Source organism: Cupressus sempervirens, chromosome 4 (assembly GCF_028749045.1).
Source record: "Cupressus sempervirens isolate cs-2001-9-10 chromosome 4, ASM2874904v1, whole genome shotgun sequence".
Classification (NCBI taxonomy): domain Eukaryota; kingdom Viridiplantae; phylum Streptophyta; class Pinopsida; order Cupressales; family Cupressaceae; genus Cupressus; species Cupressus sempervirens.
The window spans coordinates 417560218-417587685 of NC_143121.1; the positions used below are offsets into that span (position 1 = coordinate 417560218).

At 33.8% G+C, this 27468-nt stretch overlaps 1 protein-coding gene across 4 annotated transcripts in view; it reads right to left on the bottom strand.

Moving 5' to 3' along the window:
* Positions 1–10865: 10865 nt before the first annotated feature.
* LOC149561820 (uncharacterized) overlaps positions 10866–27468 on the bottom strand; it is a 90691-nt gene continuing 74088 nt past the window's right edge. For 2 of the 4 annotated variants that reach the window (XM_089825362.1, XM_089825358.1), the window contains one exon: positions 11653–12118. In XM_089825362.1, coding sequence (XP_089681488.1) covers positions 11888–12118 — 231 coding nt within the window. In that variant the 3' untranslated portion in view covers positions 11653–11887. Of the gene's footprint in view, positions 11084–11652; positions 12119–27468 lie in introns of those variants that run through there. The other 2 variants (XM_089825359.1, XM_089825360.1) reach the window with 2 other exon arrangements.

The following is a 27468-nucleotide window of genomic DNA, read 5'->3' on the forward strand; positions in this document are numbered from 1 at the left end:
TTGCATATAACCAACTAGTATACATAGTTGTTTCCCTTTAATTAAATAAACATCCTATATAAAATAGTTATCTTCTGCGTGATTTGTCTTACTAGAAGATGAAGCCTTTAGTTGTTTTACAATTTTCCAAAAAACATCATCAATATCATGTAAAGCCTTAATAGCATCAAATTCAATGACTTCAATTTCCATGGTGGTTAATAATGTCGCACATCTGCTCAAAGCATCAACAATTTGGTTTTTTTTTCTAGACTAATGCTTTAGAATGAATGCATATCTATGTAAGAGGGAGACCCACATGAAATGCCTACTATTCAATTTCTTTTGTGTGTGGAGGTATTTCAAAGAAATATGATCAGCAAATGATACAAACTATTGTGGGACCAAATAGCATCTCCAATGCCTTAATTCTTGAACAATTGCATAGAATAGCATATCATAGGTAGAATAATCATTCCTCACTTCATTTAATTTTTCACTAAAGAAGGCTACAAGTTTATCTACTTGGATAAGAATAAGACTTATTCCAATATGGGAAGCATCACATTCGACTTCAAATATTTTTTCAAAATTTGGGAGTGCAAGTATAGGAGCCTCGCTTACCTTCTTCTTTAAAAGCTTGAAATTTTCCTCAACATCTTTTTTCTATGTGAATTCCCTTCCTTTGGTGGAGTCTTTTATGCGTACTACAATACTACTAAAATTTCTAATAAACTTTCGATAGAAAGTTTCCAACCCATAGAAACTTATTACCCCTATTATGTTAGTGAGACTAGACCATTCTAGAATTGGCTTGACCTTCTCTGGGTCCATTTGAATACCATCTTCAAAAATGACAAAGACTAAAAAGGTCAAACTATTCTGCATGACTCCACATGCCTTTAATTTTGAATAAATATTATTTGTTCATAGCACAAGCAAGATAATGCTTAGGTGTTATAGGTATTCTTCTTTATTCAACTAATCTATTAACTCTAGTTTAAGGCTTCCTGCATAATCAGTTACCTCAATCTTGACACTTTCATTTTGTGACTCTAATGTTCTAAACATTCTTTCTTCAAAACAAAGTTCATTTTCTTGTTCTCCTTCTTCATTTTTTGCATGTTGATGAGCTTCCCCTTCCTGTTGGTGAGCTTCTCCATCCTAGTTTGCTTCTTTCTCTAAATCATCTCCTCTTTGTCTCAACACTTGATGAGTAAACAATTTTATAATTATTGCAACTTGCCTATGAGATTTTGGATGTCCATCTACAACATTGTATTACCTCTTCCATGTCCTCTCACAACCATTTTCTTGCTCTGATATCAAATGATGCAACACCAACTATTGATACACACTAATACAAGATCAAAGATGAAAATAGATGAAAGACATAAGAATTATACAAATTTTTAAACTCAATGATTTCCATTCATCAACCACTAGTGTACACTGTTCAATAGCTCCTTAAAATAACTCTAAACTCTCTAAGCTAGAAATGTAGGAAATTACCCTTTTTGACAGATTTTTAGAACTTTCAAAATTTGTCATTTTTTGTAACCTTCCAAAACAACTCCTAGAAAGTTAAAAATTGAAATAAATGTTCTTTAAACTATGACAAGTAAAACTACCAACTAATCTTGAAAAATTGAAACACCCATTCAAAGTTATTACAAGAAATAAAACTCAAAAAATGTAGGAAAATTATGGAAAGCTAATTTCAGGGGTCTAAATGGATTTTCTGGCACTCAAAAATAAATAATAATTATCCTTCAGTGCAATAATGTTTAAAATGGAAACCCCCTAACCCCTAATGAACCCACCCAAAGATTTCAGCAAAAACATCTGAGTTAAAAGTTATGACCCCTAGAAGTTCCTGCATCACATTGATTTTTGTCCAACATATTAGAATCGAAGTAATGCCACTTCTCTTGACCTCGACACAATTTCGCTTCCTCATAAGAAATTTATAACATTCAGAACACAAATTCATTATTTCCAAACATACAAAAAATTTGCAATTATTAGCATAGAGGACGCACTTTTTCTCTTGCAATTGAGAATTGATAAAATTAGCCATTCTCGTTGTAAATCTTTTATTTCCACCACAATGATATGCATCTTTGCACTCGCAAAAATTCAAGTTCAACTATTTTTTAACTAATCTTAAAACCCTAGCCTAGTTATTTTGTTTTCAATTGCACAAATTCAAATTTTAATTTAATTTTAAATTAAGTTTTTTTAGTTGTCAAAAATCTATTGGGGAAATCTATAAGCACTTTGAATCCTTTTTGTAACATTTTAGGTTAGATTCATAAAAATCTCTTATCTTTTAAGTTTAGAATAATTATAACATGATTCCCCATCTATAAATTTGCCTATTGTTGCCCTATATTTTTATGCTAGACATATGCTTTTTATTAAGGAAAGTAGGTTTTGAAGGGTTCCTGAAACCCTTTACAAATCATAAAATTTCCAATGAATCCCAAACCAAACAAAACTACAGCCCAAAGGTGAAACAAGTCAACAACCAAGACAATGTAACCATGGTGGCCTCGTAGATAACACAATACTCATTAGCCACCCACATAACCAGGTTTATAACGAGCACCTGAAACCCCGTGGTAAAAAAGAGGAATAGACAATAAGCCCCTTAACATGTCAAACTGCAAAGAACAACAGGCCAAAGAGCCAGGAGAACCAAAAACGGGGCAGCCACAACAAGGACTCAAGCTTTCCCTTTCCATCCTATCTTTTGAGATCGTAGTGCCATATCAAAAGGATTGGAGGGCTTGACCTTTTTACCTTTTACTGTTAATATGCTAGACTTATGTTAATATTGAGGATAGCTTTACAAAAAATATTAAGTTGTATATGGACCTTTATTCTCAACAAACATGCTAACTGCTTCCACCAAATCCTCTAGATAAAGTAGATCGTTTTACATCTTCTCCATATAAGATTGCCTTTGATAGGGTACTTTGTGTGATTTAAGATTTAGGCGACCCATATTTGAGAAGTGAATATTTTCATGATAAAATGTATTGCACATAATACTAGAATACCTTACAATGAACTATATATATTGTACAATAGAAAATCATTATTTTTTATCACAAATTTTAACTGTGTCATTATTGGCTAAACCATTGCACCTCATTTGGTGCAAGTGCTAGTTTTAATAAGAAATCCAAACTCAAAGCTCATCGATCAAGTTAAAGACAAACGTAAGAAACCTCATCGATCATATTGTGATTCGATATGATTATTTGGATGTCTATGATGGCACCAATTCATGGAAATATAATATGTGGAATATGAGATGTCACTAATTGTTTAATTCCTTTAGTGAATGATTCATCCCAAGAATATTTATAGAATAGTTTGGGTTATGGTAATACATGTGGTGTATGTCAACAAATTATAATATTTTCAATTCACCAAACAATCTTTGGTCGTGACATTAAATATTAGACATAAAGATAAGAAATAGATTATGTTGTCTTAAGAAGTGATAAAGAATAGAATAGTCGAGTCATTTTTTTAGCATCAACCAATAAACAAATACAAGAAGTAGGCATGCTACAAAGTCTTGTATTGTCTAATGAATAACCACTATAATAGATAGGAATAGAAATAAACACTTTGAGATATATATAAATAAATAAATACGTATAGACACATAAAACCATACTCAGACTTGTTACTACTTAGTGCCTTAAAAGATAAGATTGTGATGTATCCAAGGAGGGGCTTGTATATATCCAAGTAATGAATATCTATCCCAAGATAGGGTAGGGTTCAACATTCTAGAAACCGTGAGGGCAAGACCCAAGATGAGATACATATTTGGACCTATAAACTTTGAGGGAAACCATTGTAATTGGTATGTAAGAACTTGGTTACAACATACTCCTTCCATTAGTAAGTTAAATAGGAACAAGATTGGATATAGGGGTATTGACATTGCATATAGATAAATTGACATGAGTAAATGAATTAATTATTATTATTTATAAATATCCTAGCTTGATTTTTTGTATTTAAGACATGCAATATAGAGTTTGAATTAAATATGTAATAATTTTGTTTAACCTAGCAATTAACATCACACTACATCATTCTCCCTTTCTGTAGAAAGGCTTGAGCATCTTAGTTTGTATACATCTAGCTCAAGAGTTGGAATAGCTTGGTTGTAGTTAAACAAATTTTCTTCTAAGACTTGAGTTATAATAATCAAGATAACCTTTCCATGTAAGAAAATGTGTGTAAAAGTTGTATCAAGTAATCACCAATTTTGTATCCAACACTTTTTCAATCTGCTCACTTTTCTTCCTTGGAAAGAGTTTAGTCCAATTATCATTTTCTTACTTCATATTCTCATTGTTTTTCTATCTATCATAATTTCCTATTGAATATGAATATATGTCAACAACATTAAAAAAGAGACTAATGTCCAAGTCTTTAGGCAGGTCAATTTGATAGTTATTGTTATCTATTCAATTAATGATTTTGCAAGGACTAATTTTCTTGGGCTTCAACTTGTTACATGCACCTTGGGGTATCTTTCTTTATGTAGGTGTAACATGACCAACTCTTCTTCTTGAAAGACCCTTCTGCAATGCAAATCTAATAGCTTCTTATAGTGTGCATTTATGGATTGCAATTTGAGCCTAATTAACCTGTTGATGAATTTCTTGAATGTTTTCTAAAAAATCTACAACTTATTGGTTATGGTGTGGGCTTATTGGCAAGTCAATCGAGTCCACAATTCCTTTAGGATTGGTACCATATACAATTTAAAAAGGAGACCTGCCTATTGACCTATTGATACTGAAATTATAGGCAAACTCATCTTAAGGTATGACTTGTACCATTGTCGAGGATAATCTCCAACTAAACACCTTAGGAGGTCGTCTAGACTTTTATTAACCACCTTTATTTTGTCCATTGATTTGGAGATAGTGTATTTAACTGAATTGTAGGTTGTTATTCAACTTCTTCCACAATACTCAAAAAAGGTAACTTAAGAACTTGGTGTCCCTATCATTTGTTACAATTTTTGGAGCACCATATAGCCTAACCACTTCAAAAAATAAATATGCCATGTGACTCTCATCATAAGTCTTCTTGCATGATATAAAATGGATCATTTTAGTAAAATGGCCCACCATCTGCCACTACAAACACTAAATCATTGCCTCTTGGGGTTCTTGGAAGTTGTAAAATAAAATCCATAGAGATATCAAGCAGTGGCTATTTTCACACTAGTAAAGGCATGCGAAAACTGGTATTTTGACCTCCTCCCTTTGATGTTTGACATACCCCAAAAGTAGAAACAATTTCTTTCACATCACTCCGCATATTAGACCAAAAGATCTTTTCATTTACTAGTCCCAAGGTCTTATCTCTCCCAAAGTGTCAACCCAAACCATTTGAATACATTTCACATATTATTATTTTCTCTTCATGATCCAAGGGGAATGCAAAGTTGAGACCCCTTAAACAAGAAACCATCTAATGATATGTAGTCTTTAAATGAATGCCTATTGGTATTTTTGGGGCTATTTATAGTTTTCCAAATGCTGTCAAAATAAGGGTCACTAGAATATTCACTTTTCAACTCTTCAAATCCAACTACTCCATGACTCATACCAACTAATAAAATATGTCATCTAATCAAAGTATCAACCTAAATTTCTCTTACCAATCCTAAGTTGCACAACAATAGTATAAGCTTTCAAAAAGGAAGCCCATTCAGCATGTTTATGGGACAACTTACCTTGTAAATTGGTATACTTCAAAGTATTATCAGCCGTCAAAAGAAATTCCTTATGCAAGAGATAGTGCCTCCAATATTTTAAAGGTTGTACCACAACATAAAATTCTTTATCATAAGTGGTGTACCTCTATTTAGCTTCATTTAATTTCTCACTAAAGAAGGAAACTATTTTTCCCTCTTCGTTTAACACACACACTCCCCACCCAATAGATATCTCTAAAGCATCACATTCAATTGTAAAAAGTTTGTCATAATCAAGTCTAGAAAAAAAAGGTTCTTATGTTACCTTATTTTTGAGTTCTTCCTAACTAAGATCCCTTGCCTTTGTCTAACTAAAAACCTTTCCCTTTGTGCAATTTGTCAATGTTGCACTTATAACACTGAAATTCCTGATGAATCTCATATAAAAAATTACTTTAAACCATAAAAGCTTCTCACCTCAGCAACATTTTGAGGAGTAGGCCACTCAAAAATAGTCCTGGCTTTTTCTAGATTCGTTCTCTAGCTAACTGATGAAATGACACTCCTCAAAAATACCAACTTGTCTTTACAAAATCCACTATTTTCATTATTGACAAATAACATTTATTCTCTAAGATGTATCAAGTACCATCCTCAAGTGCTCTACATGCTCCTTAGACGATTTACTAAAGATTAACATATCATCAAAATCACAAATTTCCTAATATACAATCTAAATACCCAATTCATTATTTGCATGAAGGTTCCTGGTGCATTGGATAGTCCAAATGGCATCACCACCCACTCAAACATCCTAACCCAAGTTTTGAAATTAGTCTTTCACTCATCACCTTCTCAAATCCAAATTTGATCATAACCACTACCAAGGACAATTTTGGAGAAGATCTTGATAGTAGACAAACAATCCAATAAGTCATCCATCATGAGTAATAGATAACAATACTTCACTATAATTTTGTTGATGGCTTTGGAATCCATATGAAATCTCCACTTCCCTCCCTTCGTAGGAGGTAGTAGAGCAAGCATGACACACAAACTCACACTTTCTCTCATGAAACCTTTATCTATTAAGTATGTGACTTGTCTCCTCATCTCATCATTCTTTAGAGGAGTCATTCTATAAGCTTCTTGATTTGGAATTTTCGCACCAAGAATTAGATGAATTTGGCAAATAATGCCTCTAGAGATGGGAAAATATATGGTAAATCACTTGGAGTCAAGTCTAGATATTGATGCATCAATTTATGGACCTTTAAAGGTATCATTTGATGATCTGATTTCTTCTCTTCATGTGAGTACAACAAATAACCTACATCTCCCTTGGATTCTCTTAAAAACTCTTTGCATCCTATTGTAGATGGTGACAAAGCTACTATTTTTTTTTATTCTTCTTCCTTAAAAGGCTTCAAAATATGGAGTTTTCCTCAATGTTGTATCACATAAGTATTTTCCCTACCGTGATGGGTTAAATCTCTATCAAACAAACAAGACATCCTTAATAACAAGTGACAAGAATCCATAGGTACCACATCGCACAACATCTTGTCTTTATAAAGGGAATGGGTTGTTATGGTAGGAGTCGATCTTTCTTGTTGAGAAATAATGTAGGATCTTCAGCAAGAGAATAATGAAGGAATTGATCATTTTTTTCTTGAAGTATAATGTTATGTTTTCTTTGATTCCCTTGATTCTTTATTTTTATTATTTCAATATTGTTCCACAGTGTAATGTACCAAATGCAAACCTTAGGTTTACCTACATCATGGAAGGAGGATGGCACTTTGTTGGCTAGGAAAGCGGCTTTTTCAAGTGTCGGAGCAGGTGAAAAAGATGGCAATTCCCCAACAAGTGAGGAGTTTTGGGGGCTTAAAAGCCCACATAGGAGCACTTATCGACTTAATTTTGTTAAATGTAAACAAACTATATGGTATTAGTGTCTTCTACAATCACATATTTTACAAGCTTATTCAATCTTCATTAAGAGGATGTACATAATAGACAATCATACCATTCATTTAAGAATGATAAAGGAGAAACATCATCATTCATGATGCAAGCTAGGATGTTGAATGCCCATTTTTTTAAGGTGGACTATCAATATAATGTATTCACTCATTTGTTTATTACGTTGTTCATAAGCATGTCAATGCTCTCTTACATTAGCTTCTATTTTCCTCTATAGTTTGGTATGTAAATGATATTTACATTACAACCACATGTTAATTAGTTTTGTTTCGTATTTGTGTAGCAGTACTAGTAATGAATTCATGTATAGTTGTTATTATGATTTCTTAATATTCATAGTGTTGCCTAAGAAAGTCCAAGGATGCAATCTTTTAAATCAAGCTAACATAAAGGCGCACAACCCCAACTTGTTCAAATTATCTAGTATTGAGTTTTTCTATCATATGCCTTGCAAATCTCATTCTATAATATTATATTGTCTTCAAATATTTATTTTTACATTATTTTCATTTCGACTTCATAAAGTAAACTCTATGATTCAATGTTAAATTCACTTTATTTTTATCTTTCAATCTTTCATGAAAGATCCCAAGACTATAAAAAATAAGTGCCCTTTATATTATGTTCTTCACTTTCTATTTATTATATGCATCATTGTCATATTAATGTTGAAAAATAAATACCAAAATCATAAATTCGCTTTAGTTATAACTATCAACAAACAAAATCTCATTATAATAAAAAATGCAAGAAAATTGTAGATCATATGCATTCTTGAAATCATTCAATAATAATCAAAGAAACTCTCCTTTTTAAAAGAGACATTAGAATTTGTGAATAATTGTTGAATTTCATTGTTTAAGATGGTTCCCTAGTATTCGAGGTTTGATGTGTCGGACACTTGGAGCTCTTAGGTTTCTCAATGCCTAGTGAGATTGACCATAGTTTAATTTATGAGTTTGGTGAAGATGCAAATAGATTAGTGGAGTGAAATTAGTGCTACTTTTGGCAAAGTTTGGTGCGTTGGAGCTTCTATTGGCTATGTGTTTCTTAATGGCTAGCATTACTAGGATTTTATTGGTTTTGGATTAACTCTATTCTATATGGCTTCTATGGAAGTGGAGTCAACCCCTATAGAAGTGAGGTTTCAAAGTGTGGCATAATTACTAGTATAATGCATGGTAATCATGTTGTGCTCTCTCTTGTTCTGTATCGAGGCAACAATCTCTTATGGAGGTGGGGATTTTCTTGACTATGGAGGATGATGGTTTTTCTAAGTGGTATTCTCTTGACTATGGTTGCTCAAGGATAAGGTTGGAGTCAATTCAACTCATGGATGACATCATTCTACTTTAATTTATTTCTTCTAGCAAACAAGGATGAAAAACCTCATGGACAAGCCTTGAAAATTGCACAATCTAATAGGTTGTATCTTTCTCTTGTTGAGATTTTGTGAAAGACATTGATGTTAGTTTTTGTTGCTAGGTTTTTTGTCCTTTTGATCTAGATTGTAGCAATTTCTACCAACACCACTAGTCCTCATTTTGTCTTTCCAAATAGATTGTCTATTTTCATGGCATAGATGCCAGGTTCTACATTGATGGCCAAACACTAGTTGCTAGTTTTTAAGGGTTTGGTTTATCCTATGGTTGTTTTTGGTTAAGGTTTTCTATTGTTGTTCAAGTTGGGCTTATTCTTGTTAATGCCAAAACTTGGTCACTCCTTTCTTAGAATGAGATTTATTTTTGTAGCAGGCCAACTGTGTGTTGTTATTGGCATTTAGGTTATAGTGGCAGATTGCACTCTCTTGTTCTTTAAGTAGCTTTTCTAAGGAAGGATTCAAAATTTCTTTGTTAGTGCACTACTAATGGTATGTACTTGTAAATGTCAACATGCATGTCAATGTGTTGTTCTCTTTGACGCCTTAGAGTTGTAGTTCTATAAGAGTCAATACCCTCATGCTACTTAAGCAAAAACAAATATGGTGCATTGAATTAACGCTATGATTTTTTAAAAAAAAATTAGCCTTAAATTTAAAAAATATATGAGACTTTTCTTATTATTAGAATCAATGCACAAAAATTAGAAATTATTTAAATCGTTGATTAAAGTTCTTATTTTGCATATCTAGTAATTAGTCCAACATATAATATTTGAGCCAACTTCATTTCTTTGTTTATACTTTCTTTTATTAGTTCATTTTTTTGTAGTTCGCATTAAAAATTTGCATAATATTTGCTAATAGTCATGGATCATATTTTTGCAACATCAAGTTTTGAACTTGACTTACCATATAATTACATCACTTTATCATTGTACAACCCCTTTCCAATTTGAATTTATTTACATTGATAATTTTAATAACAATATATAATTTCTAATTATTAAATTGCATCTCATAACATTACATAAACCCCTAGTCAACCATTTAAACTATATTAGTAATTCCTTCGAATCTAAGAATATCATTATTTTATTGGATTTAGGAAAATAAACTTGTGTGTGCATGCGCGTGGGGAGGTGCAAGCATGTGTGTGCATGTGTGTGTGTGTGTGTGTGTGTGTGTGTGTGTGTGTGTGTGACTATGTATGTGTATGTGTATGTGTGTGTGTGTGTGCATGTGTGTGTGTGTGTGTGCATGTGTGTGTGGGTGTGTGTGTGTTTGCACACACACGGGGTGGGGGGGGGTTGCAAGCATGTGTATGCATGTGTGTGTGTGTGTGTGTGTGTGTGTGTGTGTGTGTGTGCATGTGCATGTGCATGTGTGTGTGTGACTGTGACTGTGTATGTGTGTGCGTGCATGTGTATGTGTGTGTGTACATGTGTGTATGTGTGTGTGGATGTGTGTGTGGGTGTGTGTTTGCGCGTGGGGGCCTATGTGGGTATGTGTGTGGGTGTGGGTGTGTGCGCACACGTGCAAGAGCCAACTTTCTCAACTTTGAGATTTTACTAATAAGAAAATTAAATGTCAAAAATTTTATTTTTCATAAATTATATTTTTTAACAACCAATCCTTTAAATAACCAAACCCCTTCCTCAAAAATTTGAACTACTAGATAACTTCATAGCTTCCTCGAAAACTTTAAACTACCAAGTAACTTCATATAACTATATATATAAATGAGAATACAATGCACAACAAAAATCATTAAAAAAATTAAAATTAAAAAAAGATTAATTTTCCATTAATCAAAACTTATAACAAGGTCCATTATAAATAACTTAATGGATCTTCGTTGCACCTTAAAACACAAGGCCCATTATTTAATACAATGAATTTCATTTAGTTGGCAATTTAGACTGGTAAGCTTTTGCAAATGATGCAAAGCGGTCCAAATCACTTTGAAGAATTCTCTCAACTAGCGGAGAGAGTGCCTGGAATGAACATGACTCGTAAGTCCAAGAGATTCCCAAACATTTAAAAAACCATATAGTTCAAACTTTGTCAAACACTATAAGTGGCAAGACATTCCAAAGTAGGCTTCGTGGTAATCCAACTTTAGAAACTTAACATATATTATTATAGACTTCTCAAGTTATAAATAAATGAGAAATAAATCTCAAGATAAATAGGTACCCCTCGACGATACAAGCTTAGCATTAAAGATGCATAACAAAAGATTATTGTTTAAAATATGTTTTCTTTTCCTACTTTACAGAACCCTATAGTTAATTTACATAAATGTATTAGAATTATTAGTTTATTGAACCCAAAAAATATAAAAAATGATAATTTGTAACATATATTCTAAATAAATATATTAATCAAACAACAATTGAAATATAAAATAATTCTTTGGATATTGTTAGTTAAACTAATTGTTTAGGCCAGAAGTCAACCACTCAAAAAATACGAAGAAATAAATAGAGTACCGCACATTAAATATCAAGATGATATCAAGAAATAAAGTAGAAATGCACTAAGAAAATATTGAGAAATAAAGGATGCTAAAACCTTATTTCATTATGTGGATACCCAAATGATATGCTTTTAATTGATATTCCTCCCATTGAAGAAAATCTCAACTACTTAGTTTCCATAAAAATTTCACATGAATGTCAAATACACACTTGGTTTGGCTACTTTTTGTAATTATGCATCCCAAAACTAGTTGAGTGCAAAGATCTAACTCTACAAGGCATCCCAGGTGGCTTAAATATCCATTGCATAATCACGCATCACAAGCAGTCCAAGAACAACAAATAACAATCTTCGTGAAATGTTTCATCAAGTTGACCTCTTCCATGGCAAATTTGCAAAATAATTTTGAACCAAAACTCTACTTGATCAATATATGTAGTTGTGCTTCTTATTTGAAAGCACCAAGTGATTCCTTGATTGTATCTTCCAACAACGTGACTAATGTTTCTCATGAGGGTTTTCTTTCCCACAAACCTATGAAAAATAACCTCCAACAAACAAACAATAAATCGCCAATGAAGCATAAGGAATGAGCTCTGTAAAATTGTTTTTATATCATTTCCAAGAAGTTTGACCCTCTACCAAACACGTACGATTAAATAAAATCAACTTTTTAAGTTTCGCAATGAGGAGTCCAAAATATAAATGCCTTATTTCTTTTTAAAATAAAACATCCTTAACTTAATAACGGGCCCTTATAATCCTTTTATTAAAATAAAGGTAGAGTTAGATATTTAATTGAAACATCAATAACTTGTCAATATTGAATTTAACTACTCCAAATTATATCAAATCTCAGATAAATATCCAAAACCAACTCTATTTGTATTAGTAACAATATAAACCGACTCTATAGTGCACATCACTAACTTACAAAAACTAGTATGGGAGAAAGTGCTTGATAAGGCTCCAAAAAAAAGTGCTAATTTTTTTTATGGGAATCACTAGCACCAAAGAAACAAAAACGCATAAAATGTTAAAAATGTAAAAACACAGAGATTTAGCAAAAAGACATGAATCTTTATTGAGTTGTTCAAAACTAGTTTCGCCTATTAGAGGCTCATCAATTGAACTCAAAGAAGAACGATGCATGAGTAGGAGAATAAATAGAGATATAGAAGGTTTCGGATGGGGTTGTTACATGACCATTTCAAAGATGTCATTACATGACCGTTGGGATTCTATAAAATTATGAAAATTGAAAAGGTCGTTACACGACCGATAATTATTCTCCAAAAAAAGCTAAGTCACAAAAAAATCAAATCTACTCTCCTTAGGTGATCCAAGAAAGAGCAAACTCTTTGAGTCTTCCTCTTTCTAGAATCACCTCGGGACTTCCCAGGAGGTCACCTATCCCATTTTTGCTCCCATGTGAGTGCACTTAACTTTCTTGTTTTGTGTGCATGAGTGCCACCTGGGCCAACTAACCAAGTTGGAAGTTTTTTTTAGAAGAGAGATAAGAATTAAACAGAAAAGTATATGCTCTGAGTAAAGGACCCAGATCACCTAGGATTTCACCAACATATTTGTGGTGGTGGAATGTGAGGAAGCATGGGAACTGCACAAGAACTTCTTGCAAAGCGGATGAAGTGAAGGGTTTAGGGTCTAGGACTTTAAAAAACATTGGGGTTTAAAGTTTTTTTGGGGGCTTAAAATTTTTAGGGGGTTTAAAATTTTTTGGCACTTCAAAATTTTAGGGCTTTAACTTTTTGGGGCTTAAAAATTTTTGGGGCTTAAAAATTTTGGGGTGCTTATAAGTTTTTGGGGCTTACAAATTTTGGAGGGCTTTTAAGTTTTGGAGGCTTAAAAACTTTTCAGGATTCAACATTTTTGGGGCTTACAAAATTTTGAGGCTTCAGACTTTTTGGGCATAAAAATTTTGTGGGCTTAAAACTTTTTAGGGCTTCAAAATTATTTGGGGCTGAAATTTTTGGGGCTTGAAAATTTTTGGGGCATAAATTTTTTATGAGAACCATTGGCAAGTTCCTCCATTTAACTAGATACTTTGTGATATTTCCCCTCCAAATGACTTAATCTCTAGTATCCATAATGGCTTTAGGAATAAGATCCAACTTCCCTTCCTCATCCAATGGTAGCAACTAAAAAGAGGGTGTGACATTATGCCTCAATATCAACTTGAGCCAAATACATAGAATGTGTTCTAAACTTTTTTATTGACAAGGAACTCAAGCTCATAAGAAACCACTCTAGTCCTAATAAATCTCAAGGACCCACAAAATATAGGCTAGAGTTTCTTCACTCCACTCCCTACCTCGAAAATGCACTCAATCCTAGGTTGATCAGCATACAACCTTCGTTTATTTTGTGCCCATTGTAAATTATCTTTCAAATATTTTGTTATGTCTAGCCTTGCTGCAACAAATCCTTCACCTTAAGCAGTTTGTTATCTCTTAAAAATAAGTCCACGATCTAAGAGCCTCGTAATTGTATAAAGTCATGAAGGGTGACATCCTAATAGACATATAATAAGTGGTATTGTAACAATAATTACCAAGGTGCAGCCACTTAATCCATACCTTCTATTGCATAGAAATATAGACATACCCTTCCACCTATTTATTCATAGTCTCTATTTGTCCATCAATTTGTGGGTAGTAGTTATTATTGGTAGTGAGCTCAGTCCCACTCAACCTAGAAAGATCCTACTATTAGATACTCAGCAACCTACTATCCATATTGCTAACAAAGTTTTTAGGCATTCCATGCAACTTGAAGATCTCCCTGAGAAATAAATTTGCTACTTGAGTTGTTAAATAAGTGGATGAGATGTAAAAGAAATGTGCAAACTTAGTTAATTTATTTATGACCAAATAAATACATTCCTTCTCTTGAACCCTTGGTAACCCTATAATGAAGTTCATCAAGATTGTTTCCTACTTCTAGTTGGGAATGGATTGAGGTTAAAGTAAACCAACTAGATACATGTGATAATTCTTAAATTATTGGCAAAAAGAACACTACTTGACATACTTAAAGACTTCATGCATAAGCCATTTCCAAGTGAATCTCTCCAAGATCTACCTGCATGTCTTGAAAAATCCTAGGTGTCCAACCATGTGACCATCATGGAAATTCCTCAATATCTTCTCCTTGCTCTAAGAAGCAACCAAAAAGATTTTCTCTTTGTAAATTGATGAAATCATTAACCGATGTATCCAATTTCCTCTAGTATTTGCCCTACAAGTCCTATTGCCCAAGTATTCAAGTAGCATATACTGTTGCAATCAACTCTAATCAATAGATACCTCAACTAGGGAACATAAGTGTGCCCTCCTCAAGAAAGCATCAACAACATTCTTCTTCTCTAACATATTCAATGTCAAATTCACATGCCAACAACTTGCTGACCCACTTCTACTATCTATCATTCAAGTTCTTTTGATTCGTGAAATACTTAGTCCTATTTGATCCATTTTAATCACAATTTTTCTCCAAACTAAGGTTTGAACTTGGCCAATGTATGCATAATGGTCACCATCTCTCTATCATTGATAGAATATATTTTCTCTATTCTCAACTTCCTACCCTCAAATGCTATTAGGTTATCTTGCATCAACACCACACTAGTTCCTTCTCACAATGCATCATACTCTGACACAAAAGGTTTGGAATAAAAACTAGAAAGGTTAGCATTGAACAAGATGACATCACATGATTAAAGTGCTCCAAACACTTGTCTACACTATCTAATCATTAGAAAGCACTTTTGTCAAGTCTCTGAGTAAAGTAATTATCTATGAAAACTCTCTAGCGAACCCCTCTTGAAACAAAGCCCAAAGAATCCCTTAAGTTGTGTGAGATTGCTAGAGGTAGGTCATTCAATTATTGCCCTTGATTTCTCTATATCCACTCGCACGCCCTCTTCACTAATGATGAGATTCAAATAAAGAAGCCCAGTAATCCCAAGGTCACTTTTGGGTTATATGTCATAAACAGACTCACTCTCGAGGATGCTCAAAACCTCCTCCAAATATTGCATGCGCTCATCCTAAGTCATGCTAAAAATTAAAATCACCAAAGAATATCAATACAAATTTTATCAATTGTCTCTTCAAGATCTTATTCAGATAACTATAGAAAATAGTGGGTGCATTAGTTAGCCTAAATGGAATTGCCAAAAAATCAAAGGATCATTATAAAATTAATCTTCTTAATATTCTTTGTATGCACCCATATTTGGTGGTACCTTGATCTCAAATATATCTTGGAGAAGTGTACAGCATGCAACTCGAGTATAAGCTCATATATCAAAGCGATTAGATACTTCTATTTTTCTTTCTTTTTTTTAATGTTTAGAGCCTTGTAGTTAATGTATATCAACATGGTATTGTCTTTCTTCTTCACAAATACAATTGTCGATGAAATGGGAATTTTACTAGGGCCTAATGTGACCCACCTCTAGCAATTCCTTACTTGCTTTCACTATCTTATGCATATGTTGCTTTGAATGTCTATATGAGTTGGTAATAAATGGTTAGGATCCTTCCCCAAAAATATCACATGCTTTTTCCCTCGCTCAATAAGTAGTCTATGAGGAATACTTCCAAACATCACATTGTATTTTTTTATTAGCTTACATATGTCTAGACAGTAACATGCCTTATATTGCTTAGGAGTCACTGAAGGCATAACAAGACACTCAACAACCTATTGTACCTAATCATGCTTGAATAACTTCTCCATCTACTTTAGTGATACTACACTCAATCCTCCATCAATAATTTGTCTAATAACTACCTTTCTCCCTTCGTGGTCAAACCTCATCTCTAACCATTGTAAGTGTTAGTTTGTGATGACTAATCAAGGAAGTATTATACATATGGTTGGCATGTTATAACCCTAAAGTGGCAAATATACTTGAATAAAAAGGGCTTAGGGTTAGGTATCTTTTATGGTGTGATGCAAAAATTCCTTCTTGCGGTGGTATTGAGCTTTTAAAGGATTTCAATTGTAATCAGGTTGTAATCACTAGATTGTAATAATATTGGACTTGTTGTTTGGTGGACATAGCCCAGGGATTAGGTGAACCACACTAAATCTCGGTGTCTTGTGTTCTTTTCTATGCGATTCAATATTTTTTGATATTGTTTATATTTGCATGTAATTGTTATTTATGCCTGTGGTTTAATCCTAACAAGTGGTGTCAAAGCAAGGTTATTTTTTCAGTTATTCTCTGCAGGAAAGTCTCATGGTTGGGTGGGAGTCTCATGATTGAGTAAGAGAGATGGTAGATGAGGGTAAGCTAAAGGTTGACAAGTTTAATGGGTAGAACATTCAGTTATGGAAAATGCAAATGGATGACTATCTTTATCAGAAGGATTTATGGAAGCCATTGGAAGGAAAAATAAAGAAACAAGGAACTATGACAAATGAGGACTAGGAGATTTTAGATAGAAAGGCACTTGGAAGCATTTGCATATGTCTGGCACCATCGGTGACATTCAACATTACAAAAGCGAACACAACGGAAGAGTTGATGGAAACCCTAGTGAAATTGTATGAAATGCCCTCTGCTTCAAATAAGGTATTTCTCATGAAGCGTTTATTTAATATGAAGATGGCGGAAGGTGGATCTATTGCGGATCATTTAAATGAGTTTAATATTGTTGCTAGTCAGTTATCTTCTATGGCTATTAATTTTGATGAAGAAAATAGGGCTCCCTTGATTTTTTGTTCTTTGCCTGAAAGTTGGAATGACTTGGTAATGGTTGTGAGTAATTCTATTTCTAGATCTAATACGCTAAAATATGATGGCTGTAAGTAATTCAGAAATTGCTTTAAACGCACAAACCAGAGGCAAAACGACTGAGAAAGGAAACAATTTTGGAAATCATGGGAAATCAAGAGGAAAGTCAAAGGGAAAAAGGTCTCAATCCAAAGGACCAAGAGATTGCTAGTACTGTGGTAAACCAGGGCATAAGAAAAAAGATTGTTGGACTCGAAAGAACAATGAAGGTGATAAACCAGAAGGGAACAAGGAGGCAAATGTGTTAAGTAACAAATCCGAAGATGATGTTGTTGTAAATTCTAATACAACATTATGGCACAACAAACTTAGGCACATGACTAAGAAAGATATGATATTACTTCATTCAAAGAAAGTTTTACCAAGTCTAAAATGTGTCAATATGGATTTTTGTGATAATTGTGTGCATAGAAAACAAAAGAGAGTGAGTTTTGTGAAGACTAGGAAAGAAAAGAAAAGTGAGAGATTAGAACTTGTGCATACATATGTATGGGGACCAGCTCAAGTATCTTCCCTTGGTGGCTCTCATTATTATGTTACGTTTATTGATGATGCAACTCGAAAAGTATGGGTTTATTTCCTTAGACAGAAATTCTGTGTATATCAAACTTTTAAGAAATGGAAATGCTTGTTTGAGAATGATACTAGTATAACACTAAAATGACTCAGATCTGATAATGGTGGTGAGTATTGCAGTCATGAATTTGAAGATTATTGCTCCACTAATTGTATTCGTAGACAGAAAACTGTTTCAAGGACTCCACGGGAAAATGGAGTGGTTGAATGCATGAACAGGACTATAATGGAGCATGCAAAGAGCATGAGGTTGCATGCAAGGTTGCCCTTAAACATGTGGACGGAGGTTGCCAATATTGTTGTATATTTGATCAATAAAGGTCTCTCTACTCCTTTGGGTTGTAGTATTCCAAAAGAAGCATGGACTGGTACGAAAGTGAGTTATTCTTTTATCGAAACCTTCGGTTGTGAAGAATTTGCTCATATAGATTCTAAAAATAGAATCAAGCTAGAAGCTAAGTCAAAGAAATGTGTATTTGTTGGATATGACATTGATGAATTTGGTTATAGGCTTTAGGATTTTGAAAATCGTAAAATTGTAAGAAGCAGGGATGTCATATTCAATGAGAAAGTATTGTACAAAGATTTGTTGCAACAACATGAGAAGAAAGAAGATGATTATGTAGTGTTGGATGATACTCCAAAAGATGATATTCCAGGAATTCCTTGTGATCTACAACAACAAATACCACACACCCCAGTGAATGTTAGACGGTCAACAAGGCTAAGAAGACCTCCAGAAAGATTTTATCCTTCTTTGTACTCTATTTTACTAAGAGATGCTAGTGAACCTGAATGTTATGATGAAGTTGTGCAAGTGGATACTAAGATTCAGTGAGAGTCTGCAATGGCAGATGAAATGGACTCCTTATTGGAAAATAAGACTTGGGATTTATGCAAATTGCCTACAGATAAATGGGCTTTACAGAATAAATGGGTTTACAGGTTGAAAGAAGAGGATGGAGGTAAGAAAAGATTTAAAGTTAGGGTAGTTGTAAAAGAATTTGCATAGAAAAAGGGCATTAATTTTGATGACATATTCTCTCCTGTTGTAAAAATGACTTCTATCCAAACTGTTCAAGTATTGTGGCTACTGAAGATTTGCATTTGGAGCAGCTTGATGTTAAAACAATCTTCTTTCATGGTGATTTGGATGGAGTGATATATATGGCACAGCCACAGGTTTTTGAGGTCAAAGGTAAGGAGAGTTTAGTATGCAGATTGAAGAAAAGTTTATATGGCTTGAAGAAAGCACCTCGACAATGGTATCTGAAATTTGACAATTTTATGCATGAGCATGGATATAGTAGATGTCATTCAGATCATAGTGCTTATTTTAAGAGGTTGGATGATGACAACTACATTATTTTATGTTTATATGTTGATGATATGCTTGTAGTAGGGTCTAACATGGGTCACATTAAAGGGCCGAAACGTTTGTTAGCACATGCATTTTCTATGAAGGATTTGAGAGCAGCAAAACAAATCCTTGCTATGAAGATTTGGGTAGATAGGAAGAACAAGCAACTGACATTATCTTAGGTTGATTATATTACGAAGGTGTTGCAACGTTTCTCTATGGAGAATGCTAAAGTTGTCAACACACCTTTACCTAATCATTTAAAGTTTACTAAGGATATGTGTCCAAAGACGCAAGTAGAGGAGGATAAGATGTCCAAGGTACCTTATGCTTCAATTGTAGGAAGCTTGATGTATGCTATGGTATGTACAATGCTAGATATTGCACATGCAGTGGGAGTCGTTAGTAGGAATAAGAGTCATCCAGGGCTTGAGCATTGGAATGCAGTCAAATAGATTCTCCAATATTTGAGAGGAACATCCAATAAGTGTCTACATTGTGGGGGCTCTACTACTAATTTACAGGAATATGTTGACTTAATTTTGGCAGAGGATATTGATACTGGGCGGAGTACTATAGGTTATGTATTTACTATTGGTGGGCCAGCAATGAGCTGGGTTTCTACATTACATAAAATGTGAACACTTTATCCACTACAGAGGCAGAGTATGTTGTTGCTACAAAGGCATCCAAGGAGATGATATGGCTTTAGTACTTCCTGGTAGAATTGGGACACCCTCAGAAGGATAATTATTTGTTTACAGATAGTCAGAGTGGCATTCATCTTGCGAAGAATTCAGCGCTTCATTCAAAGACAAAACACATACAATTGTGGTACCATTTCATTCGGTCAATTTTGGATGATGGATAGTTAAAGCTAGACCAGATCCATACAGATGACAATTTAGTAGATATGTTTACCAAGGTAGTGACAAGGGAGAAGTTGAACTCCTCTTCAGCTTCAGTTGGTCTTCTAGACTAAACAAAATAAAAGAACAGCTAAGTCCAGGGTGGTTTGATCTAGTGGGAGCCCCATGTGGTAGTGATGTTGCTACAGGATCGGTCTCCAAGTGGGAGATTGTTGCTTAGTGTAGAGCCTGATCAGTTCCCAAGTGAAAGATTGTTAGTTTGTGGTGGTTGATCAAGGAAGTGTTGTAGATATGGCCGACATGTTGTAACCCTAAAGTGGCAAAAATACTTGTATAAAAAGGGCTTAGGGTTAGGTATATCTTATGATGTGTGATGTGAAAATCGCTTCTTATGGCGGTATTGAGCTGTAAGGGATTAGGGATTGTAATCAGGTTGTAATCACTACATCATAATAATATTGGACTTGTTTGGTGGACGTAGCCCAAGGATTGGATTAACCACATTAAATCTCTTGGGTGAACCACATTAAATCTTGGTGTCTTGTGTTCTTTTATGTGCAATACAATATTTTCTTATATTGCTTATATTTGCATGTAATTGTTATTTATGTATGTGGTTTAATCCTAACAATAAATTAAAGGAAAGCTCTACAAACATAATCATTCATGGTATACCTAGAATGGCATTTGTGTATTGCAAATCCGATACAAAAAACTTGTCTCTCACATCATAATCCCAAGCAAATATTGATGTTTGGAATCATCCATGGAAAAGAAAGTAATTTTCCACCATCACCTTGATGGAAATATAGAAGCATGTCACAACATAGAGACTGAGGGTGGAGGGTGAATCAGTTGTATCCTAACCACACAATCTTAAACTTGTTTGCATAATTAAAACTTTAAACCATAGATATGGGTGTTAAGCATGTAAGAAAAGATGAACAAAATAACCAAGATTTTTAATGTGGAAGCCTTGTTAGTTGAAAAACCGTGGTAGGGATAAAACCCACAAGATTATGTACTCCATTAGAAGCACAATACCTTGTGAAATTGTAATACAAGGAAATGCACATGCATTTAGATGCACTGCTTAGAGCTCACTGCTTAATTAAAATAGGGGAAGGCATGTTGCCTTACATATATACTTGGACAATAATCTACAAGTTATGAATTGTCTAATAGAATCTTCAACATGTATGGTCAGTTCAATTGGAACACATCAAATCTATGTCTCAATTGCAATTACAAATTATTACATATTTGTATATATGTCATCGACCTTTTAGAAATAAACAAGGTTGACAAAAGCTAAACACCTAATTACAAAATATCCATTCATTACAACTCTATATGCAATGTGATCCATTGAATGTCAGCCAAGACATAGCAATGATCTGTACCATCATCCTCGAACACACAAACAACTCCATATATCACACCATGATCAATCACAACACATTATATCATGTCATCCAAGAACATATAGAACACTAACACATTTCCCAAAAATCGTCTAATGTGATCACACCAATCATGTGATTTACCAACACTAATAGAGCACAATCAAGAAATATTAGCATGCACCATGAAATAGCTTTAAAACATCAATAACAACTTTAAGAATGGGGAGCAAAAACTAAACCATTTCCTATTTGTGATTCTATTCTCGTCAACCTAGAAGAAGAAACAAGATCAAAATTAAGTAGAGGATTGAGGCTCTCATAGAGGATGTTGTAATTTGTCGATTTAGGGGTTTTTGTCCCACACTCTAGAGGCTCCATCATTGGATCTCTAAGCATTCAGAACAGCATATTACAAATTCAGCCCAAATATTTCCCTTAGAAAAAAGTTTCTTCATTACCAAATTCGACAATCCGAAAGACGAGGGTCATTCTCTGCGATCATTTTTTTACATGGGAAATTGCTTTCCTCTAATTGTCAAACTCTAGCATCAAGACTTTAATCCATCTTTTAAATCATTTTGCAAGATGCCAATCTAGGTTCGACTTCCAAACCTTCTCCTTTATCTTTGGGTGGATTCTATCCTCAAGGAAGTGGGTGAGGCTTTAGGAGAATTTTTAATGTTGGATTTTTATTTCTCTAATATCTTTCACTCCACCTATGCACAAATTATTGTTCACATAGATGCTTTGAAAGGTCTTCCAACAAAGATTAAACTTTGTACTCCAAAGGGTTCTTGGATTGAGACATTAGATTATGAAGGCAGAAGCTTTGTAGGATTCCACTAGTTTGGATCAGACCCAGACTCTTTTGGATCGAGGGAAGGTTCCTACTATTGATTATGTTTTGGGAAAGGCAGTAGCTGATTATACTATTGGTTTGGAACATAAGGCTATGGTGGATTTTGGCAACACGTTTGATGGTTCTCACCAGTGTAGGATTGTTGAATATGTTACCTATGGCTCTGACTAGCAAAATGTTGGCGTTATTGTGGTTGCTGACTCTATCCAACACGATGTTGATATGACTATGTTTGTTGGAATTATTCAACGAAATACTGAAGTGGTTCTTCTAGTGGAGGTTACCAAGCAGGTTCTATCCAAAATTCTCTTTCTAATTCAGTTGTTGTTGCCTCTTGTCCTCTTACTATCTTGAGGCCTTAGGTTTTGGATTCTTAGGCTTGGCAATATAAGGTTGCTAAGGTGGGGGGTTGGATCCTGGTTATAAAAAAAATAGTAAGAAGTCTTCTCCTCATTTTGATATGACTCTTCGCTCCCAAAAGGAGGAAAACAAAGGAAAATCCTAGTTTTTCTTTTTTTTGAGGGTTATGGGTTCCTGGTTTTAAAATCCATTGGGGCAGTTTGGGCTTAGTGTTTATTTCTCTAAACTATTGTTTTCTTAGTGATGTTTACTTGGCTTGGGTCGCTTGTAGATTTCCTTTTCTTTTTATTTGTTTCATGCAACTTCTTGTATCTATGGGGGAAGTTGTTGTGGCTTGACCCATTTTCTTGGTTTGATTATGTCTTGCTTTGTCCTGCTCTATCTAGTGAGTAATTTTTAATATCTTTAATTATGTGGTTTCAAGTCCCTTTTAAACCTATTTTATAAAGAGTTTTAGGGCCCCATCAAAACCTTCTTTACCTTAATCAAAAACTCTGACTAAGAATTCACCAACATCTCAGCACTATTCATCGACAAAACCACTCAGTAATCTTTATCACTCCACAAATATAGCTTGTGATCCTCAAAACCATGAACCAATCATGTCAAGGGCACAAATCCAAGTCTTAAACATGTCATAGCCTTTGCATCCATGACTATTGTCACACTAATGTACACTAATTAAAATATTGTAGCTATGTCTCTTCCTAAACTCTTCATGAACATCAAAATACTAGTCTCTAATAAATCATTCATACTCATTTCAAATCTTATTGAGATCCTTTGTATATTGACATAGGTCAACTAAATGCATCCCTCAACAAATTTGTTCCTCCACAACACATGATTTGTAATACAGTAGGCCTCACAGATCCAATCTTTCCACTAAACACTGCAACATTGTCACAAAAAAGTGACATGTTGATATCAATGAAAAGCATCTCGGATATGTGATAGCAATCTCTAAAGTACATATTTACACAATATTCCAACATCTTCAACTTTGGCCTTCATGGTAACAAATGATGTGAAAAAAATCAATCAATGTCAAAGATCAAATCAATACCAATAGGACTTTTGTTATTGTTAGCAATACTTCCAATGATATTATCTTTTAGAGTCTCTCTCATCAAATCTTCTCACCTAGAAGAACAATCTCTCCCACTTTGTTCCATATTGATTACATACTCTTCTCTCTATGACATGACTATCTCTTACATGCTTATCTCTTTATTAGATACATACGTTTTTCATGACTTCTCCCCCTCTTTGACATCAAAGACAGGCAAATATTTCCAACACATATATCCAACTACTCAAAATTGAAAACACCTTAAACTAATCTCATATTTGAATATAAAGCTTTAAGCAAAAATTTGCTAAGTACAAGTCTTAGTACTCATTACGCCCCATGAGGAGCTGTCTCATCACATCAATCCAAGCATAAAATATTTTATTATGTACCTTGGGCTGATGCAAATTAATGTATCTCTAGCTCTAATTAGGAAGGGCTATAACCCTTTTCCCTCAAATTCTCAAAAGTATCTTTAGGAAAAAGCTTAGTGAAAATACCTATAGTTTGGTCCTTAGTAGACACATATTCCAACTTGACTTCCGTCCCAGCTACCTTTCCCTTCAAGAAATGATAAACTCGATACATTTTTTATTTTTGTTTGAATGTGGCACTAGATTATTAGAAATATTGCTAGCATTTGAATTGTCATAGTAAATACCAATAGGCTCATTAAAACAAAATCTAATATCTTTCAACTTGTGTTTCATCCATACCATGTATGTAGAATTAATAGTAGCACAAATACACTGCCTCAGCAGTAGATTGTGATACACAATTTTGATTCTTACTTGCACATGAACTCAATCACTTACCCAAGAAAAATGCACCACTACTTGTACCTTTTTAGTCATTAACATTACCTACCCAATCAGTGTCAATATAAGAACTCAATGTGAAATTATCCTTAGGATACCATAAGCCATAATTAGTGGTCCCTTTCAAATATTTGAATATCCTCTTCACTGCAACAACATGAGATCCCTTTGGTTCTTCTTGAAATCTAGCGAACACACATACTACACTCATAATATTTGGTCTTGTTTATGTCAAGTATAGTAAACCACCAATCATGGACATGTACCTTGTTTGATTTGTCTTCTTGCCTTCTCAACTCTCATCTAGTCACCATACTAGTTCCAACTAGTCAGTCTAGAGTCTTCCCCACCAAATTTCTTCAACAAATCCTTCACATAATTAAACTGCAATATGAAAATTCCATTTTCAAATTGTACAGTTTGTAAACCAAGAAAGAATTTCATCTCACCGATTATAAAAATCTCAAATTTGCTTTGCATTTTATTAGCAAACTCCTTACTCAACTCTTCATTGCCACCAAAACTCACATCATCAACAAATACTTCAATAATCAAAATGTTTTCTTGGTTAACCTTATAATATAAATCACACTTGACGATACTTTTGTTAAAACCAAGCTTTATAAGATATTTATCCAATCTTGCATACCATGATCTAGGGGCTTGTTTCAATCCATTCAAAGTTTTCATCAGCCTACATACCATATTGCTCTAATCTATTAAAAGGAAACCATCTGATTCTTGCAAATATACTTCCTCTTCCAACTCACCATTCAAGAATGTAAAATTAACATCCATCTAATACACTTTGAAGTTCTTGATTAAAGTACTATAAGAAAGAAATAATCTAACCACCTTAATTATAGCAATAAGAGTAAAAGTTTCATCAAAATCAATACCTTCCATGTTAGTGAATAACCCTTGCAAATAAGCCTAACCTTATTTCTCATTACTTCATTCAATTTGTTAGTACCAATCACGTTCTTATCCTTAGGTCTGCTAACCAAAATCCACGTGTTGTTCTTATGCATTTGATCTAATTCTTTTTCAATAGCTTTTTACCCAACTTTCAGCTTTGGATGCTTAATCATCTTGAGAAATCAAACAAATCTCATCTCTAACCTTTGCTAACCTTCTCCTAGTTTAAACACCTTTGTCCTTATCATATGTGATTTGGTTTTCAGAGCGATTTAGCCTTACATGCCTTGAAGTCTTTAGATTTGCATGAATACTTGATTCTTGAGTGTCTTCTTCAACATGAATTATAGGAACAATCTGAAGTTGACTATGTGACAGTGTTCCTGAATTTGCACTTGTATCTTCATCATTTGAATCATAGATAAAAGATTTGGACTATCTTTGATTGCTCTCATATTCAAATTTTATATTAGCACTCTTAACTATCTTCCTCAATCTTTTGTTGTAGCACTTGCATGCCTTGCTCTTGGTAGAATAACCCATAAAAATACCTTTATCAATTCTATGTACGGTCAAACTTCCCTAAGTTTTCACCTATTTTGGTATAACATTTACTTCCAAGAACTTTGAAATATTTCACAATAGGAGTGTTACTATAGCGAAGTGAATAAGGAGTCTTACCAGTTCCACCTTTTATTTACACCCAACTAAATGTGTAAATTGTAGTTAGAATTGTCTCTCTCCAATTGTTTGTAAAACATTACCTTCAATCATCATATTCCTAGCAGTATCTAAGATTGACAAATTTCTTCTTTCTGCAAAAACATTTTGTTGTGGAGTCCTCAAAGTATAAGTTTGCCTATTTTTCCTATATTCTTCACAAATAACATAGAACTCACCTAATGTGAATTTTCCACCTCTATATGATCTCAAACATTTAATCTTTAGACCTATCTCTCTTTCAATCATAGCTTTAAAGGTCTTAAAATTGTCAAAAGCTTCAAATATCTCTCTTGAGCAAGTAACCCACATCATCTTTCTTGAATCAATTGGCAATTGAGTCACCATTCACTCCACCATACAAGACTATTCCAAGCATAAAATAACCTATGTTGTTCAGCCCAAACTCTCGTTGCTACACTTGTGCCATCAATTTCAATGGAACATTCTCTGCCCCAGCCTGTGATCACACTTCTCATTCAATTTTCTGCAAGTTCCAAGTTAGATTCATATAATATATGGTTAGTAATCATTATTCCATGAATTCTAGGCCTTTAAGTCTATGGAATGGTTATTAGTTACAAATAAAATTCAAAACAAGGAAAGAAAACTTAGCAAAATAGTCTATTCCTTAAACATAGCTGGAAATGAAGGTACAGTCATGTAAGATGACTTTCAAATCCTCTAAAACATGTAACAATGCCTTCCAATGTCCTATTAAATCTTTTAAACCTATTCCATATAAGATCTCAAATCGAAACAAGAAAGTATTAATGCCAAGAACAATGGATTTGCCGATCAAAACTTATATTTTATTGAATCTTTGTATTGTATGTACACTCCAGCCTTCATACCTGTACAATGGAGTCCCAAATACAAATAGGAATCAAAACTTAACTTCCCCAACCTCTTCCAACTGGTTTGAGGGATTCGTTAAGTGTTTAAACAAAAAACTCCATTTCCCTCCTAAATGGCTACTAGTTGTTATCAAGTGAACATTTGAGTTCTTAAACTATGAAAATGAACTAAAACGCATTAAATTTACTCGCTAAGGTGTTTCCAATACTTAGGAGTCTTATTTAAAACCCAACTAACCTCCTAAAACCTCCTAGA